The 19,267-nt window shown below is 38.5% G+C and overlaps 1 protein-coding gene across 2 annotated transcripts in view; it reads left to right on the top strand.

Moving 5' to 3' along the window:
* Window positions 1–325: 325 nt before the first annotated feature.
* The window catches only part of Pja2 (praja ring finger ubiquitin ligase 2), a 50,878-nt gene continuing 31,936 nt past the window's right edge, over window positions 326–19,267 (top strand). For both annotated transcript variants that reach the window (NM_144859.2, NM_001025309.1), the window contains exons 1-2: window positions 326–413; window positions 19,091–19,208. In NM_144859.2, coding sequence (NP_659108.1) covers window positions 19,178–19,208 — 31 coding nt within the window. In that variant the 5' untranslated portion in view covers window positions 326–413; window positions 19,091–19,177. The remainder of the gene's footprint in view (window positions 414–19,090; window positions 19,209–19,267) is intronic.

The following is a 19,267-nucleotide window of genomic DNA, read 5'->3' as shown; positions in this document are numbered from 1 at the left end:
CTCTCCTCGGCCAATCCGCGAAGGGCCTGGGAGAGAGCTTGCAGGCGCCAGGCAGAGAGACAGCCCCAGTTATTTTCCCTTTTTCTGCCACGTCCAACCATGACGTAGGCCTACTTCTAGGACTGCGATTGGATGCGTGCTTTTCCCCCTGCAGAGGGCCGTGAAGTCTATTGGCTGCGCCCTCAGGGGGCGGGGCTAAAGCGCTCCCTTCCTCCGCCTCCTTCGCAGCGCAAGGGGCGGGACGCGCCGCCGCCGCCGCCGCCGTCACCACCTCTGCTTCCGCCGCCGCCGCCGCCGCCGCCGCTGCAGCCGCTGCGCGTTCGGCGGGGGAGGAGTCGGAGGCGGAGAAGAAGGCGGTGGTGGCGGGTGGAGGATCGAGCGCTGTTCTCGCTCTGGAGCCGCTGCACATCTCGGTGAGGGCAATTTTTATTTTTTTCTCTCTCCATTCTGGCTGATTCTGTCAGAGCGGATCTGGGTGAGGGAGCCGCTGCCCAGGCGCCTCGGCTTCGGGGGTCTCCGAGGAACGGACCGAGCCGTGGCCGGCCATGGTGGGTGGGGTTGGCGACTGAGAGGCCTCCGGCCATCCCGCCCGGGGCCGCGCTCTAGCCCGAGCCGCCGCGCCCGCCGCCCGCTCGCTCCCGCCGGCTGTCTGCTGTCCTTGGTGCCCTGGTCAAGGACCCGGCGCCTTGCCCCTCGCGGCCCGCCAGTGCCGCCCACCCTCAGGCCCGCCGCGGAGGACCGTGGCGCACTAGGCCTGCGGGGCCCCTGCCCGGCCCGGCACGGCACGCCTTCCATCCCTGCCTCCCGGATTTGCGTCCTCCCCGATTGTCACCGAGGCCCAGGCACCCTGTCAGGCAGTGCCAGTGGCCTACCGTCTTCTTGGTCAGCGTTAGGCCCCAGCACGCCTGTCAGAGGCACCTTCAGGGCTCCCCTCCCCGCCCCCACCCGCACCTCCACCCCCACCCCAAGATGCCTCCAGGTTTATCATTTTTTGCGCACATTAAAAATGGTGAGTTGAAAGCTGCCCAGACCAAGTTGAATAAAATAAAACAAAAAAAAAAATTGTATGTCTACATAGACAACTGCTTTGACGATCCTCATTCTGTCAAGTATACGATTCTTTTTTTTTTTTTTAAAGAGGCCTTACTCTATTTTTATCACGAAATATTTGCTATTATTTCTTTTAAGATGGCAGTCATTGCTGAAGACTTAACAGGTCATTTGATGAGTGTATACAGGAACGTAAAAAAATAACAGAAATAAACGTAACATGTTTGTGATTGTCTTCTGGATTTCATGTCTTTTTATATGAAATAATTTTATTCTTCTATTACAGACATGCACCCTCCGTGTAAAATTCAGCAGTATAAAGAGAGAAGTATTAAATAAATACTAATATGTGACTATTTTCATCCTTCAGTGCCCCACCAGTATTTCGGTTTGGTGGTCATCTTTCCAAGTGCTTTCACAAACGCATCTTGAAAGATACACACACATGCAGAGTTGTCTCCTTCAGGGATGGGGGTGAGGGCTATGCTGAGCACATTTGTGTAAAGCTTGCTTCTTCTAATTATATATCTTGGACATAGACTCCCGTTTTATGTAGGCCTCCCTAATACTTTTTCTATCTAAGGGTACATCCTATTTCTTTAATTTGATGGACTTTAATTAAGTATTCCTACTGAAAGCCGTTTCAGTGCTTGCAGTTGAAAGTTATGCTTTATACTAAAGGTAACTAACTCACGTATTGATTGATTGATGCTGAACTGTAAGCTCTGAATCGTTTATTTTAGAACATTTCACGGTGTGGAAGACTGTAATGTAAAAAGAGCAGCCCCCACTTTGCCTTCTAGTATATTGCCTCTATCCCAAGACTCAGACACTGTTTTAATAAGGGGGAAAAACCTGTGTGATCATTTCTGGAGCACAGATCCAGACGTACAGTTGCAGAAGTAAAGGGTATGAGTATTTAAATCTGACAGCCATCTAACCCTTATTATTACTCTTTTTAAAGATATTATTACTATTTCCTGAGTGTTTCTTCTAGGTGGTCTTCAGACCACTTGTGAGTTAAAATTTAAAAACCCTATTTTGAATAAGATTACACATAAATTCTTAGAACTGTTTTACAGTCTTAAGCCCCTCCCCAAACTGTTCTCACCATTTTATTCACATCTTGCTTTATATTAAAGCTTTAGTTACCCCTCATATATATCATTCCTTTTCAATATTCCCAGCTCCTTTATAGTTGTATTGCTGTAGTAGATGAAAACTTTAAGGTAACTTTGTTTTCCTGTCTCTGGCAATAAAAAAAAGCTTTTGATCCTTGCCACCCCCCCCCCCCCCCGTTTTTCATGGAGCTAATATTTGTATTTACTTGACAATTATCTGAAAGTATTTTTTTGGTTTCCTTTCCAGTTTTTATGACATTCTGACATTGCATTGCCCCTTAGGTGCTACATATTGTTGAGTAGTAGGGCTAATGCTACTAAGACTAGGGCTAATAGTTAAAATATGTCACTTTTTCTTTAAGGTAAATGCTTCTGAGGTTAGCATTAAATATGATTTTTCACAAAGCTTTTTAATAGTCAATATTAGGTTAAAATATGCCCTTCTGTTTTTAGCTTGCCCAGATAATGTTTTTGTTCTTATTTTTAAAAACATTTACTGAGCGTGTGTGTGCACATGTGTGTTGTTACAGCATGCTTATGGAGATGAAAGGACAACGTATGGGAGTTGGTTCTTCTGTCATGGGCTTCAGGATTGCATAGTGTCAGGCTTTGTGGCAAGCACCCTGACCTACCTGCTGCCTCTCTGGCTCCTCTTGCTGTCATTCTTAATATTTATAAAAAAGTAGTGGAGGTTAAGTTTTTTTTCTTTTCCTTCTTTCTTTTTTTATTTTTTGACATCTTTTCAACTATATATATGGTTCCATTTGGGTGTCACTAGTGGTTCTTATATACTAGTTCCTTAAAAGAGATTATCTTTTCAAAAAGTCAACTTTTTTAAATTAGAGAGTAAATTAGAATTAATGAAATGTACTTACTTAAGATGTACATCTCATTGTGTTTTCATAAAAGTATACTTTTATGTCTCTCTCTCTCTATATATATATATATGCACACACATTGTGTGTGTGTGTGTGTGTGTGTACATATAATATATAACATAGGACAATATTTTCACCTCTCTGAAAACTTCTATTCCTTTGAGGTCAACCAGACTTTGACCCTGAGCCCCGGGAAACCACTTACCTTTCTCACAGTATACATTGTTTTCCCTTGGTCTACTATTTCATATAAATGTAATTATTTCTTTTGTATCTGCTATTTCCCAGCATCATGCTTTTGAAGACCATTTGTGTGTGTGTGTGTGTGTGTGTGTGTAAAACTAGCTTCTGTTTTTTGTGAAGTAGTTCATGATAGTTGTTGATTTACTACTGTTTTAGTCATTTAATCAATGTATTTGGGTTGTTGCTGATTTGGGGTTGTTATTAATAAAGGTGCTGTGAACATTTATTCTGAGTTCTTATGTGAATTGAAACATTTTTTAACCTGGAAAATCTCTAGATGTAGTATTTATTGACTTATATAGAAAATGAATGTTTAATCATTGTCTCATGTTCCTTGTCTGCCAGTGACACACAGCAGTTTGCCTTACCCACACCCTTACACCCTTCTAGTATATGTATAGTAGTTTTACTATATCACACTGGCTTTTATTTTTTGTTCACATGTTTGTTATCTTGGTCTTTTCGAAAAGAAATCTGTTTTGTAGCTGAGGCTGTAATGAACTCAAACTATGTAGTTCAAGCTAGCCTTGAACTCTTAATCCTCCTGCCTCAGGCTTCTGGCTTCTGGGATCATTCCTGGGACGCAGTGAATTTTAACTTATATTTACTGGATGACTCATGATGCTGATAAGCTGGTCTGTGTCTTCATTTGTAAATGCTTTCTTCAGATCTTTCAGCCATTTTAAAACTCAGGTTATCCTAATGAATTTTAAAGCTTTTTAAATATGTTGTTTATATGGCTACACTGACAGACATGAAACACACATTTCAATATGAAGGTTTTTATGTTTTCTTTATTTCCAAACTATAAACAAGAGGAGGAGCTGAAGAGATGGCTCTGCAGGTAAGAGCACCTGCTGCTCTTCCAGAGGACCCAGTTTCAGTTCTCAGCACCCACATTGGTCTGCTCACAAATGCCTGTAACTCTAGCTCCATGGAATCTAATGTTGTCTTCTGGCTCCACAGGTACCTTCACTCATGTGGCAACACAAATAATTCCTTAAAAAGAGCTTTTAATGGGAATTAATTTGGCTAATGAGCTTCTTTTTTTTCCCCTTTTCTTTTTCCTGTGCTTCTGTGCTCTGAGGATTCTTTACCAATTGCAAAGCTGTACAAGTTTCCTCATGTTTTTGGCTATGTATTTAATAGTTTTGGCTTTTACATCACGATGCGTTACATATTCTGAGTTATATTTTTGTTTTATGATGTGAGAAAAGGTTTAAGGCTTGTTTTCTTATCCATTGGCTATGTCGTTCTAGTTCCATTTGTCAAGAACATTCCTTTTCTTATTCAGTTAAAAGTTAGTATACTAAGACCACAAATGTGATGTGTTTCTGGACTGTCCCCTTGATCTCTATGCCTGAAATTTTGAAAATACTAGATTATAGTGGCATTTACTTTGTAATAATTCTTGAAATCAGGAACGTGAACTCCTGAGCTCTCTTTAAGCATCACTTTGGCTCTTGGCAAGATGGCTTAGTGTAGTAAAAAGTGCTTGTTTCTCAAGCAGGAGGCCTGTGCTCCAGTCCCTAGCACCCACGTAAAAACTAGCCTCATGTGGCCATGTGCTTGTGATTCCTGCACTGAAGGATAGAAACAGCTAGAGCAGAGGCAGATGGCCACCCAGGGTTGGCTAGCCATCTACTCTACCCTATCAGTGAGCTCCAGGTCCCGTGAAGAGACTCTGTATACACACAAGGATACATAAAATGAAGCTCAAGAGAAAACGTTACCTGAGTTGACACCTAACCTTTCAACTAGAACTTTGTATACTGTTAATTAGAAATGGAGATTGTTTGCTATAAAAAAACAGTATTTTCACCCTTCAATGCAATTTTGTTGTAGCTTCTTGACTAGTAAACTTTGCATTGAGAAATTTAGTTTCTTAAAGTCAGTTTTTTTCCCTGAGTGTTTTCTCTGTTTCCAACTAAGTTGACAGCAAATGGTACAGTTTATCATACTAAGTTCATTCCCATTCTGTAAGAGATAATTGAATTTTAACTGTGTAAGTATTAAGTTTGGTCCAGAAAACTAGAACTTATCTACTGTTAATTAGGAATGGAGATCAGGTACTTTTAAAAATACAGTAATTCCACCATTCAGTGTACATTTGTTATAGCTTGTCTTGAGCAAATGATTTTAATTTTTAGTTTTCTTATTGAAAGTCAAGTTTTTTCCCGAGTGTGTTCTTTATTTCCAACAAAGATGACAGCAAACATGTAATTCATCATATCTAATAATGACTTTTGGAAGAGCTTACTTTATAGCATTTGCTATAATTACTTGGCTTGTTATCTTGTTTAAATTTCTTTGTATCTTTATTGCTATAGCAGATCTGTAATTTTTCATTTTGGTAATTTTGGTTGTTGATTTTTTTAAAAAAACATTTTTTAACTTAAAAAAAAAGTTTATTTGAGGCAGAATCTAATACAGCCTTGAACTCTTGATCTTTCTGACTTTACCTCCCAAGTGCTGGAATTACAGCTGTACCCCCCCTTCAGATCCACCCACTCTCACCCCTGACTCAACCCCTGATTGTTCTGCGCTCATAAAGTCAGCTCCATGTTTTTGAAACTTTATTAAATTATTTTGTGCTTTTTGGAGAGTGATTTAGTTATCGCCCTTGAATGCATGGTAGAAATTTTTAAGTTCTGTGGGCCAGGAACTGTGAGCCCCGGTTCCTCTTTGGAGGTCAGAGGATGAACTGGGGGAGTTGGCTTTCTTTACTACCGTGTTGGTTCTAAGGTTGCCAGGCCTGGTAGCAAGTGCTGTTATCTACTGAGTCATCTCTCTAAGCTTGTGTGAATTTCCTCAGTGATATAGAATATCCCTTTAAAAGATCAGTCAAATGTCAGACGAGAGGGTCAGATCTCCTGGAGTTACAGGTGGTTGTGATCTGCCTGATGAGTGTGCTGTGAACCAAACTCTAGGCCCAAAAACCTCCACACCTCTTTGTGGCCTTCACTCTGGATTTTCCGTAGTTTTCACTGCCCTAGATATGGGAATTATATCTATTTATCCTGCTTTGAGAGTCTTAGGCTATGTGAGGGTGAGAATTCACTTTCGTCTTTGACTCTCAGTTGACTCTGGATTATTAACATTCATATGTTCTCTTTTGGAATATTGTTTATATTTTATTTCTGGTTTCTTATTCTACATTAAATGCCTTTTCTTTATGCTTCTGTTCCTTATGTGTTTCTATGTATTATATCCTGAATATTTTCTTATTGTCTGGCTTCTATTGTGTTGACTTTCTTTTCAGCTACTTCTGAACTTTTTTACTAGTGTGTTCTAGCTTTTAAAGTTCTGTCTTTTTTCTTTCTGATTTCTATTTAGCTTTATTTAAGTGTTAGCTTTTATTTTATTTAATTTATTATTAATTTATTTTATTTATTTTATTTTATTTAAGTGTTAGCTTTTATACAGACTCTTAAATATGTGGTCCTTCTAGTCATTCCCCAGCCCTGTCCCATTCTGTAGTACTTGCTACCTTTATTCCTTAGGTAGTCTCTTGTATGTCTGGGGGTGGGGTGAAATTATATGTGAAAATTCCGACCTGGTTGAAAGAAAAGAAAGTGACTTTCTTTCACTAGAGAGGAAATGTCACCTGTTTCTGTGAGGTGCTTGGCTTACTGTCCTGAGGCTAGCAGTATTCTCAGCTTGTGATTTGAGGATTCAGCAGATCATATGAATTGCAGATCCTGAGCTAGATGAAGTTGACCTTACAACTGAATTTGTAGGCAAGTCACCCTTCTTTTTCCCAGCCAAAGCTAAGATATTTTTATGTTCTTTGATTAGAAGGATTTGTTGTTGTTGTACTGCACATTACAAAAGGAAAACAACAACAACAACAACAACTAGTCTAGTGACGTTAACTCATGAGCGCAGAGTGAGCTGTGGTTGTCAGTGCAAGACCAGCACAAGATCATACTAGTTAAAATTCCTGGGTGGATGCGAGAGGTGTTTCTGAGATCCACTCCTGCCTGAGGAGATATTAGCAATTAATGGCTGCTGGGGAAGGAGCGTCTGGGTGGTGGTTGTTGGGGTTGGTTTTGTTTGTTTTGTGTTTTTCAGGCATGAGTCCCAGCTAGGTTTACATGCTGGAGTGCATGGCCCTGTACCCATGTACATGCTGACACAACTTACTGAAATCAGTGGGTTTTGTTTGCTTGTTTTTAATGAAGAGCAGTTGGAGGAAGGTGGGTGGTTCTGCGAGGAGTTGGTGGTTCTGGCAAGAGTTGGAGGGAGGGGGCAGGAGTGCAAATGATCAAAATGCCTTAAATACCTGTATGGGATTGTAAAAGAACATAAAAATATTTTAAAAGTTACTGTGAAAATTAGAAAACTTTTTTAACTGAAAAGTAAAATTGTATAGGTCAGGATACCTAGAACACAGCAGAAGGGATGCTGTAGTTTATAGTGTTATATAAGTCGGAGACTGTTGAATGATAATAGTCAAGGCTTTTAAAGGAAAGATGAGTCAAACCCTAAAAATATGGAAGTAATATAAAATCAGGAATTAGTGAAGCAGAGATTTTAGAACCAGATTAATAAGGCTCCTTAAAAAATGAAAACCACAGTAAATTGATAAGGGAAAAGGAAAAAAAAAAACAAATTAATAAAACCAGGGATGAGAAAAGGAAATTCGCTATTGACAGTAAATTTTCCAAAAGAAATTATAAGCAACTTTATTCTGTTAACATTTTCAACTTAGTGAAAGGTCATAATTCTTTTTAGTTTCTTGAGACAGAGTCTCTCTATTATCTAGCTTTGACTGTCCTGGAACTTGCTATGGTGACCAGGTTGGCACTCTGCCTCTGCTTCAGAGTGCTAGGATTTAGTACAGGGATTAAAGGCATGCAAAACCACACCTGGACAAAGTTGAAGTTCTTGAAAAACACAATTTGCCCAAACTCACGTGAGGAAATAGGAAGTCTTTTTCACAAAGAATATTCCAAGCTTACATGTTTTCACTGGGAAGCCACTTAAGTAAAATAAAATGTTATATTTAGAGAGTCTTTTCCTAAGAATTAGCAAATAAATATCTCAGTACCTATTATAATTTTTTATCATAATTGTGATAAGAAAGCTAGATGTGACAATAGACAAGTTGTAGGTCATTATTTCTTCACAACATGGATATAGAAATAATGAAATGTAATCTAAAAATAGATATAACCAGCATAGATTTGTATGAAGAATGCAGTTTTGAATTTTTAAATGGTCCATTGCTTTAGCTGAATAATAAAGTCCTTCATACCTTCACATAAGAAGGAATCATATCACAAAGTTCAATATTTATGTTGAATACTGTTAACAAACCAAGAGAAGAGAAAAACCTTTAATTTGTTACTGTGTTAACAATAATTCCTGTAGTTAACATAATGAAAAACTTGAATCTTGTCCACTGCCTTTTCTCTCTGTTCAATATAGCGTTGGAGCCCTATTTATCACCCTCTGCCAAATAAAATAAAATTGGTAAACAACAAATCCCAAATATATTTACTAGCAAACTACTAAGTGATTTTTAAAAGGCAAGGCGATTAGCCATAGGATTAATGCCTCCAAAATTAATTGGGATTTGTCTAACAGTTGCTAAAAAGAATTACCAATTCTGAATTATAAAAGTATATGTAGAGTAGCTGGGAATGGTAGCAGTTGGTAGCAGAAGTGTGTAGCTCTGGCCAGCCTGGTCTACATAGGAAGTACAGGCTAGACAGGACTTCATAACAAGACTCTAACCTTTAAAAAACAAGAAAAAAGGTATATGTATTATAGGGGGAAAATTAAGACTGTCCAGATACATAAAATAACTAAATGTTTCTGATATCTAATGTGGAAAAGTGGAAAAGACGTGAATGCTGAAAATTACAAAGGCATTCAGAAACATTTAAAACACTTGTGTGGATAACTATTTCATGTTTACACAGTAGGAGGTTCCAGATGGTTAAAAATGTCAATTTCTTCATTCTTGGTAAGTAAATGAAATACATTTGCTGTCAGAAACCCCAGATTATTATTTTTTGATATAGTCAACTTTGAATTTTTATTTCAAATGCCAGTAGCTCTAAGGATCACAACTTGCTATGACATTATAGTAAGATAGTATTGGATTAGAACATGCATAGACAAAAAGACAGTAGAAAGAGGGCTAGAGAGATGACTCAGTGATTTAGAGCACTGGCTGCTCTTCCAAAGGACCAGGTTCAATTCCCAGCATCCACGTGGCAGCTTACAAGATTTTTATACCTTGTGCTATGCCAACTGTGTATCAATCAAAAAAAAAAAAAAATCAAGCCTTGACTTTTATTAAATACTATATTCAAAGGTAACTTTGAATTGCACTGTGAAACTAAAATAAAAATTCAAGTAACTCTTAGAATCACCTTTAAGTCTTTCTGCACCCTTTCCCCACAATGTTCCCTGAGTCATAAATGCAAGAGTTTGTATTGTAGGTATATCAGTTAGGACTGGGCTCCACAACTCTGCATTTTGATTGCTTGTAGTTTACTGTAATGGGTCTTCATACATTGCAAAGAATTTTCATGGTGAGGGGTGAGGACTATACTTATCTGTGGGTGTGATGGTTTGTATATGCTTGGCCCAGAGAGTGGCACTATTAGGAGGTGTGGCCTTGTTGGAGTAGGTGTGACACTGTGGGTGTGGGCTTAAGACCCTCACCCTAGCTGCCTTGAAGCCATCTTCCACTAGCAGCCTTCAGATGAAGATGTTGCCATGCTCTTGCTAATTGATTGAACCTCTGAACCTGTAAGCCAGCCCTAATTAAATGTTATCCTTATAAGACTTGCCTTGGTCATGGTGTCTGTTCATAGCAGTAAAACCCTAACTAAGACAGTGGGTATAAGGACAAATATTTAGAGTGTGGTTAGGGACTATGCAAGTTTAGTAAAGTGGCAATTGTGGTTCTCTGCCAAGGTCCATAACTTTTCTAGCTCTACGTAGTTGGCTAGGTTTTCAATTCCAGGAATGTCTCCCTCTTGTTGAGTTACTGTTGGTTAAGGTCATGCCACTACTACTGAACCCTCAGGTCATCCTGTCATCATACCATGCTGGTCATTGCTGTGATTCATAGGTGTCAGAGCTGGTAGAACTGTTAGCTTCCCTCCTTTGGAAGTTTGCATGGTATCTTGTGGTAGCATGAAGCTAGTTAGTCTTCATGGAGGATGCGTTCATTCAGGTCAGATGTAGCCCAGGAGTCTCTGAGCCATGCAAAATGCATGGTGTCTTTAGCAATAGGGGACACGCACACACGCACACGCGCACACACACACACACACACACATATATATATATATATATATACACACACACACATACATACATATATATGTGTGTGTGTGTGTGTGTGTGTAATAATAATCTTTAAAAAGCCCAAGTGCTCAAACTCAGAGATTAATCAGATTTGCAATTCATAGGAACATCAAAAAGCAATCAGCCACTAGGTATATTATTACCGCTGCTAAGCAGAAATAGTTATAGATGTTTAAATACTCTTCTCTAAGAAAATTTTTGTTCATTGCTAAAGAGAAACAAACTTAGAATTCGTGCAGAAAAAAATATATTATAAACATAACCCAATCACAAAGTATATCATCTCTAGGCCAACTAAAAATCTTCCTAGTTAAAAACTATTACCTCCAGTTCTCATCATTAAAACTCTACCTCACTAGAAGTTTATAAATTATGTGCTTAGCTGCTGAAAATGGGAAGATAACAGTGTAAGCTAAGTTACAGTGATTTCCAAGACAGGTAAAAAAAAAGTCAGTAACATTGTTGTAAACTCATTTCACTCTTTCTCTGCTAAAACATCATGTAAATTAATTCTAAAAGTAAGTGTTCTTACTTCGATAAAAATATCAACAATTCTGAAGTTGCCAAAAAAACAAAAGACAGTATATTTAATATTGATCTGCCCTTTTTCACGTCTTTTTGTTTAAAATAAAAAGCATATTTTCATGAGATGTATAGAAAATTTTTTCTAATATGAGAAAATTCAGTATCTAAACACTTCTTACATCATTTATGATGTTATCTATAGAAGGATAACTAGTCCTGTGTTGCCCTGCAGTAAACAGCAGATACTGTCTCTGAAGAGCAGCCTGACTGATAAGTGGTTTTTCTTCAAGGCTTCTCGGAAAGTCAGTCATGAGGGCTTGACTTCGAAGTTATTCTCGTGTGAGAGAAGACCTCAGTAACTCTTGGCAGGAAAAAGAATGATCAGTATTTCATCTTGTGGCTCTTTGCATTGGGCTAGTTGAGTGATCTTCTAATGGGTCACCTGCTTCTCCTAGAATGAGCTGAGAGAGCACAAGAAGACTGTAGTTCCTTTTACCCGAGCTTGTAGATCACACAATCGCAGTTACCATGTCTTTAGAGACAAGTCACAAGAGGGGTTGCTAATATCAAGAACAATTACTTGTTTGAGCATCTGAGTTTGACTCAATTTATTCCCAACTCCTAGCCTTCTTTCTGTTATCATATTTCCATCAATGAAAAGAGCTCATTTATTCAGCTCCTTTCATTGTTATTTAGAATTTAAATATTATGCGTAGTATTTTTATTATTCAGGGTTTTCTATAGGGACAGAACTTAAAGAATGAATATGAACACATACACACACACATATACACACATATATGGAGAGAGAGATTGATTGATTGATTAATGGCTTATAGACAATGGTCCAGTTAGTCCAATAATAGCTGTCTACCAACAGAAGGCCCAAGAATCCCGTAGCTGTTCAGTCCACAAGGCTCAGTGCCTCAGCTAGTCATTAGTGTATACCAGAATCTCAAAGAAGTAGACTCTAATGCCAGTGAAGGACTTGTCAGCAAGAGCAAGAGGTTGCCATCAGAAGGTGTGGCCCAGATTACAGGTGGATCTTCCCACCTCAAAAAAGATATAGATTAAAAATTGGTTCTCCCACTTCCAATGATTAAGAAAAAAAAAAATCCCTCACAAGTGTACCTAGCCACTTGCATTTTAGTTAATTACAAATGTAGTTAACAGCCAAGAATACTCATCATAGTCTGTTAGCTAATATAATAGACACAGTGTATTCAAATAAAAATAAAACCAGGCCATTGTAAGTTTACTGTAGGCATTTTTTGTCCTATGCCCATGCTTGTCTTTCTGGTTTATTTAGTTTTAAGTTTGTATAGCTTTTCTGGAACTAGTGTCATAATGTCTTCAATAAATCAGTAATATCTGAGCTACCAATGGGTAGCTCAAGATTTCAGACTTGACCCTGTTTATAGTTTTAACTAGAACTGTATTTAAAAACTCAAAGCATTTGAAATGGATAGTTATCACAAGTAGAATACAGTCATACTAATTCTGGAGAAAAATACCTTTAGAAAGTTCACAGACCAAATACTTCTGTTCATTTTAGGAACAAACCCCAAACTGGCAAATTAATAATTTAATCTTGACCCATTACTATAAACTTTACTGTGTGCCTTCTTGTTTTCATAGTCCAGAGGGGTATGGAAACAGATAAAACTGCCATAGATGGTTGATTATAATGGCATTGGAGAAAATTGGTATATACAGAGACATTGTCATCTATATAATACAAGAAATGTTATTAAAAATAATAAAGAGAAGGGGAAGAAGAAAATAATTGTGAATTGCTATAGAGAGTAAAGGGAAGCTAGGAAAGTGATTGAAATCTGTCTATAGAATGAAAATATAGATGTTTTAAAAACAAAAGATGAATCCATCCATGTTGGTCAAATATAGAAAAATAGGAAAGAAAAAGACATCTTTGTGATACTGATAAAAGTCTTAATTAAAATAGTCCACCTGTTATTAGGAAGAAAAAACACTTAAATAGTACATACTGTAGGAATTACAAGATACCAGCTTATTAAGACAGGATCCCAAATAACTCACATAGAAAAATGTGGTTTTCCTACTGAAGCAGTAGTAAATTGGCATGATGTTTCCCTTTCAGTGATAAATATTTCAGAAAACAGTACCTTCAAGGTTTACCAAAGTGGTTTGTTTTTTTTACTATCCTAAATTGTGCTAGACTAATGAGGTTGTTTAATAACATGCAAAAAAAATTAAAGTTTGCCTTCTCCGTAAATTCTCTGAAATAATTATTTGGGAATATGATTCAGTGTGCGGTCAAAAGGTACCACAACAGTAATTGGTAATGAATCTTCACATTTAGATCAAGATGTTGAAAGGCTTCCAAGAATTGTGTTTGTTTGTTTTTGGTGTTGTTTGTTTGCTTGCTTGCTTTAGTCAGGGTCTAAGTGGATGGTTCTTGCTTTAGTCAGGGTCTAACTGGATGGTTCTTGCTGACTTTGGTATTGGATGTGTAGACGAGGCTGGTCTCAAACTCGGTGATCTGCCTGGGGCCTAAGGTGTGCAGTACCACATCCAGTTTAAGAGGCTCTTTAAAGGGAGATTTGTTACGCATGGTACTTTCTATGATTCCTGTTGTTTCTCATTCCTTTCCTTGCATCCACATTCCTATCAAGGTTTTGAAGACAGCAGAGCTGCTTTATCAATACCTCTAGTGTCTTCTTACCACCTACCAGTTGTAGGTCTCATCATAGTTTACTGTTTGGCACATGTTCACTCTAAAGGGGGTGGACCTGGGGAAATGGTGCCAACAAATGAGGTTGCCTAAAGTCTTATGCAGTAGCTCACTTTATTCAGAGCACCAGACTATTTATTTATACTCAGAGGGTTAAGAGGAGTCACATGAGTAAAGTATACAATCACAAGAACAAGTGATTGTATACTTGGTGGGTAAGCCACATATGACAGGCAAGCCATAGATGGCAAAAACATGTTTTTCCATAGAGACATATAAACAAATAACAATAGCCAGTTAATAGTGAGTAATTTGAAATAAATTCATTCTTTATGTGGTATACCTAGAAGGGTCACAAAAGCATGAATCAGAAACAATTCCTTTGTTTTGAAGAAACTGAGGTCACAGCCTCTTTATCTTGGTTCCTTGGAGTTATCTCACTGGCTCTCAGAAATCTCACCTGACTCCTTCCATTCTTGACCTTGTTCCTTTAGCTCTCCCTTTTTGATTTTTTAAAAATGCAGTCTATTGAGAGGGGCTTTGATTTGAGATGTTGTAGATAAATCTAATTGCATTTGATGCATGATTATCCTATAAGCAAGCAAATTACAAACATAATAACAGAACAGTGAGAGCGTTGCATGTAGTGCTCTGCTGGCAAGGACAGGGATCTGACTGTGTCCAGTCCTATTGATTACTTACTATATTGGTAAGAAAGATCTAGGAGAATACCTTTCAAAGAGACCTTTGTGATTAGTATATCTGGTCTCTTGTAGAACATAAGGCCATATTTGCCCTTTAATAGGAATGTAAATGTTAAAATGTCCTATACATATAGAAAGAGATTAAAATCTCAAGTAAAAATTAAGTGCAGTCCTTCTTCAGATGAATAAATGAGTCTATTACAGTCCCAAGGTCCAGTCATAAACACAGAGTCACTAGTAAAGATAAAAGGAGCTAGATCTATCCTATTGAAACAGAGGAGGGTGAGGAACATAATACACATGTTCAGAGGCACTCACTGCAGATGCACAGGTCAAAGCAGCTAGCATCATCAGAAAACAGTCCTCAGGATGCATAGGGCTCTGTATGTCATAGAATAATCTCTTCCTTGATGAGATGAGCCTTAACTTGGCTCCAGGTGGACAATCTTGACTTCTGATATGGTCGATACTCTCCTTTTGTCCTTGAGCTAGATGGAGTTCTGCTGTCTTTCTGGTGACTTTTACTGTCTCCTTACCCTCCGCTGTCATCATTGATGGGCTGGGGCCAGAGGAGCCTAAGAGGGCCAAAGAGGAATCGATGATGTTTCAGTGGATCAATCTGCAGTGACATGCAAACCCCTTTCCATTGTTTTTTATGTCTGGAAAAGTAAACACAGGGCAGGTTAGTTCATCAGCTTGCTTATTTCCCTCTGCAGTAAAACCAGAGAAGTTTATTACTGCTAATATCCTACAACATAAGCAGAACCTGAAACAATATTTAAGGGTTTATGAATTAGCTGCAGTAGGTGAGTAAAAACTATTAGTTCCATGTGTTGGACTGAGGAAAAAGAATATCTAGATCACAAATCCCACCTATATCATAAGATGAGCCATCAATAAAGTATCTGTCTACAGAATATCAGATGGTTGGATAGTTTTTATAATCACAAATTCAGTTCATATAAAAATGCCATAGCTTATCAGCTGGATAATAATTTCCTATCCTTCCATATTAATCTACAAATGAAATTTGAAAGTTCATAGTTATGTAATGCTCCTTATTCAAAGCAGCAGACTATTTTTAAACTGGCCTAGGAGGAGTCACATGCGTAAAGTATATAATCACAAGGGTAAGCTACACTGGGAGAGTAAGCTGAATGCCACAAAAACATGGTTTTTTTCACTGAAGCATATGAACAAATAACAGTATCCAGTGGTATTAATAATCTGAAATAAACTCACTCTTATTTGCTACGCCTGAGAGGAGCATGAAAGCACAGTCCAAAACCACTTCTGTCATTTGAAGAAACGGAGATCATGAGACTCTTGTCCTGGTTTCTTGGAGTTTTCTCAATGTACTCAAAAATCTCACATAGCTCCACCTTTTTTTTTTCATTAATTTATTCACTTCACATCCTGGTCACAGCCCCTTCCTCCCCAGTCTCATCCTCACAAATCCCGCCCCACTTCATTACCCCCTCTTCTCAGAGAAGGGCAAGCTCCACTTGGTTACTGTCCTGCCCTGGGACATCAAGTCTTAGCTGGACTAAGCACAGCCTCTCCCAATGAGGCCCAAGTAGACAGTCCAGCCAGTGGAAGGGGATCCAATGGCAGGCAAGAGTCACAGACAGCCCTCACTCCAGTTGTTAGGAAACTCACATGATGACCAAGCTGCACATAGTACAAATGTGTGGGGAGCCTTCGGTCCAGTCATTCAAGCTCTTTGGTTGGTGGTTCAGTCTCTGTGAGCCTCTATGGGCCCAGGTTAGTTGACTCTAGGTCTTGTGGTTTCCTTGACTGCTCTGGCTCATTTAATTCTACACCTGGCTCTTCCACAAGATTCCCTGAGCTCCACCTGATGTTTGACTGTAGATCTCTGGATCTGTTTCTTTCTGCTGTTGGGTGAAGCCTCTCAGGAGACAGTTATACAAGCATAGCAGACAGTATTAATAGTGTCAGGGGTTGGCTCTCTCCCATGGGATGGGTCTCAGGTTGGGCCACTCATTGGTTGGCTGCTCCATCTTTATCTCTGCATATCTTGTAGGCAGGAGAGTTTGTGGGTTGAAGGTTTTGTGGGTGTATTGATGTTCATTCTTGGACTGTATTCTGAAAAGCACACTTGAAATTATTTCTTCTCCACATCTACACTGCTCAGTCCCTTTCTCTTCACTGGCCTCTCCTGTTGGTTTGTCTTCACATTTGAGGCTTGTCCTCTTAGTGCTGTAAAAACCTCAAAATTATACTGATTGCTCAAAATTCTCCAGTTAAGTCCAGTCTTAGATTTAACACAATTTAATGTGTAGTACTTCTCTTTTGTTTAACACATTCAAAACTAAACAAGGTATTTTGTCCAAATTTGCAGCTTTTTCTTTGTCACTTAGTGTCAAACACTAGCTGCTCAGATTTCAAAATGAACCCTGTGCCTTCTTTTCTGTCTTGTATCCGTAATGTCGCCTCTAGTTTACAGTATGTCAGACCTCTTTCTCACTGCTCATCTTTACCCTAGTCTAAAGCACTCAGATCTTCTGTTGTTGACATTACACCCAGGCTTCCTGACAGTGGCCTTTTTCTCCCCTGCGCATTTAAGATATTTGACAAAGTAGCCAGGTTAAAACAGAAGTCAGATGAAGTCTCTTTGCTCAGGACTGTTCACTGGTTTTCAGTCTCAGAGTAAAAGCCCACATTTCTCCCATTAGCCTGTGGGAGACTCTGTGGGGAGTTGCATTATATAACCTTTTTTTATACCTAGAATGTTCTTTCCCAGTGTTTCCCTCATCTTTTCTGATCTTTGAGTCAATGATTCCTTCTCAATAAAATTCCTCCTCTAATAACTCTTTGTTCTGTGATAGTTTGTATATGCTTGGCCCAGGGAGTGGCACTATTGGGAGGTGTGGCCTTGTTGGAGTAGGTGTGTCACTGTGGGCGTGGGCTTGAGATCCCCACCCTAGCTGCCTGGAAGTCAGTATTCTGCCAGCAGCCTTCAGATGAAGGTGTAGACCTCTCAGCTCCTCCTGCACCATGCCTGCCTGGGTTCTGCCATGCCCCTACCTTGATGATAGTGGACTGAACCTCTGAAGCCCCAACTAAATGTTGTCCTTTATAAGACTTGCCTTGTCCACAGCAGTAAAACCCTAAGACAGTTCTTCTTTATCTAAAATAAAGGAATATAGTATGTATGTATTCCTTATTTTATTTGTGTTTAGCACTGTAGTCTTAGGTCCACAGATAAATCCATTCATTTTATAATTCTTATATTCTCAGATCTGAAAATACTGTTTGGAACATGTTTGAATATAGGCTGTCCTAAGAAGACTGGATCAAAGAAATTTGTGATGTAAACTTAAAGCTGTGAGGGTTTTTAAAGATTGCCGTGTACTACATATGTACTACACAGTGATTGCTGAGGTCAGGTTATGTCACTGTCTTATGAAAGCAGTGGTAATGCGAATGAACCTGTGGGTTTTGGCAGCATGGTAAAATTATGATTTCTACATATGCCTTTGATTTGATCCAGATGCATTAGAAAATGGCATATTCCACAATATGTGATTTTTATGAATGAATGTAGATATGTGCTCTCTGATGTAAGTAACAATAGTCAGGTATAATAGCCTAGTTGTAGAATGCTTACCTAATAATTTTGTGTTGATGATAGAAAATTGGTGTTAGTTTTGGTGCTTAAATATTAAAAGGATTTAAACAAAAAATATGTTAAACTTAAAAAAACCTTGTTGAATGATAAGTTGTAGTCTTTACTGGTTTAGTTATAATTATTTGTATACTTTAAATATTTCAGTTTCCCATTAAACATTTTTAAGGTGAAGATTGTATTTTTAGGCTTAACGAGAATTTTGCTAATGAGAGCTAAATGAATTTATAGGAAAGCCAAAGTAGCATAGTAGACACTAACATACTTAAGTCACTCTTTTAAGTTTATCTCAGTGACTGTGATAAAAACAATGACCACAAGCAACTTGTGGAGGGAAAGGGTTGGTTTGGAGTACAGGTTACAGTCCATCATTGAAGGAAAGCAAGGCAGGAACTCCAGGCAGGAACTGAACTGGAGACCATGGTAGACTGCTACTTACTAGAGTGCTTTCTCAGTTTGCAGTCCAGGACTTCTGCTCAGAGGTGGCATTACCAAAGTGGACTATGCTCTCATCAGTCACTAGTCAAGAAAATGTTCCTAAGTATTCCCACAGGCCAGCCCATTCTGGAGGATTCCATAACTGGGCTTTCATTTTGTCAGATCTGTCTAGGTTTGTATCTAGTTATACAAAAAGTAACTAGCTACTGCTGAGTCGGTTCATCAGTAATGTATTGGATTACTTACTTACAAGTTCTTTCAGAACTTGCTTACAGCATGATTGCTTGGGGTGTTTGTTTGCTTGCTGTTGCTTTGGTCAAAGCAAGTTATACTTTTCCAAGTAAGTAAAAGGTCAATATTCTTCACTAATATTAGTTTTGCCATTTTTATTTATTCTTTTATTACTAATACTTTGTTAATGCATTGTTTCTTTATAGGAATTATTCTCAGCTTATTCACTGTGCAAGAAAAAAACAAATTACATCCATAATTCTACTGAACTGGAATCATAGACGCTGCCATATATGTCACAGTACACTGAAAAAGAGCCATCAGGTAAGGAAGCTTATGCGTCTATGTTCAGGATTCCTTTGTTATTTCTGCGATACTTTAAA

The sequence above is a fragment of the Mus musculus genome, chromosome 17, assembly GCF_000001635.26.
Source record: "Mus musculus strain C57BL/6J chromosome 17, GRCm38.p6 C57BL/6J".
NCBI classification, from domain to species: Eukaryota; Metazoa; Chordata; class Mammalia; order Rodentia; family Muridae; genus Mus; species Mus musculus.
The sequence above is the reverse complement of the archived record's forward strand: the minus strand, read 5'-3'. Positions and strand labels throughout refer to the sequence as shown.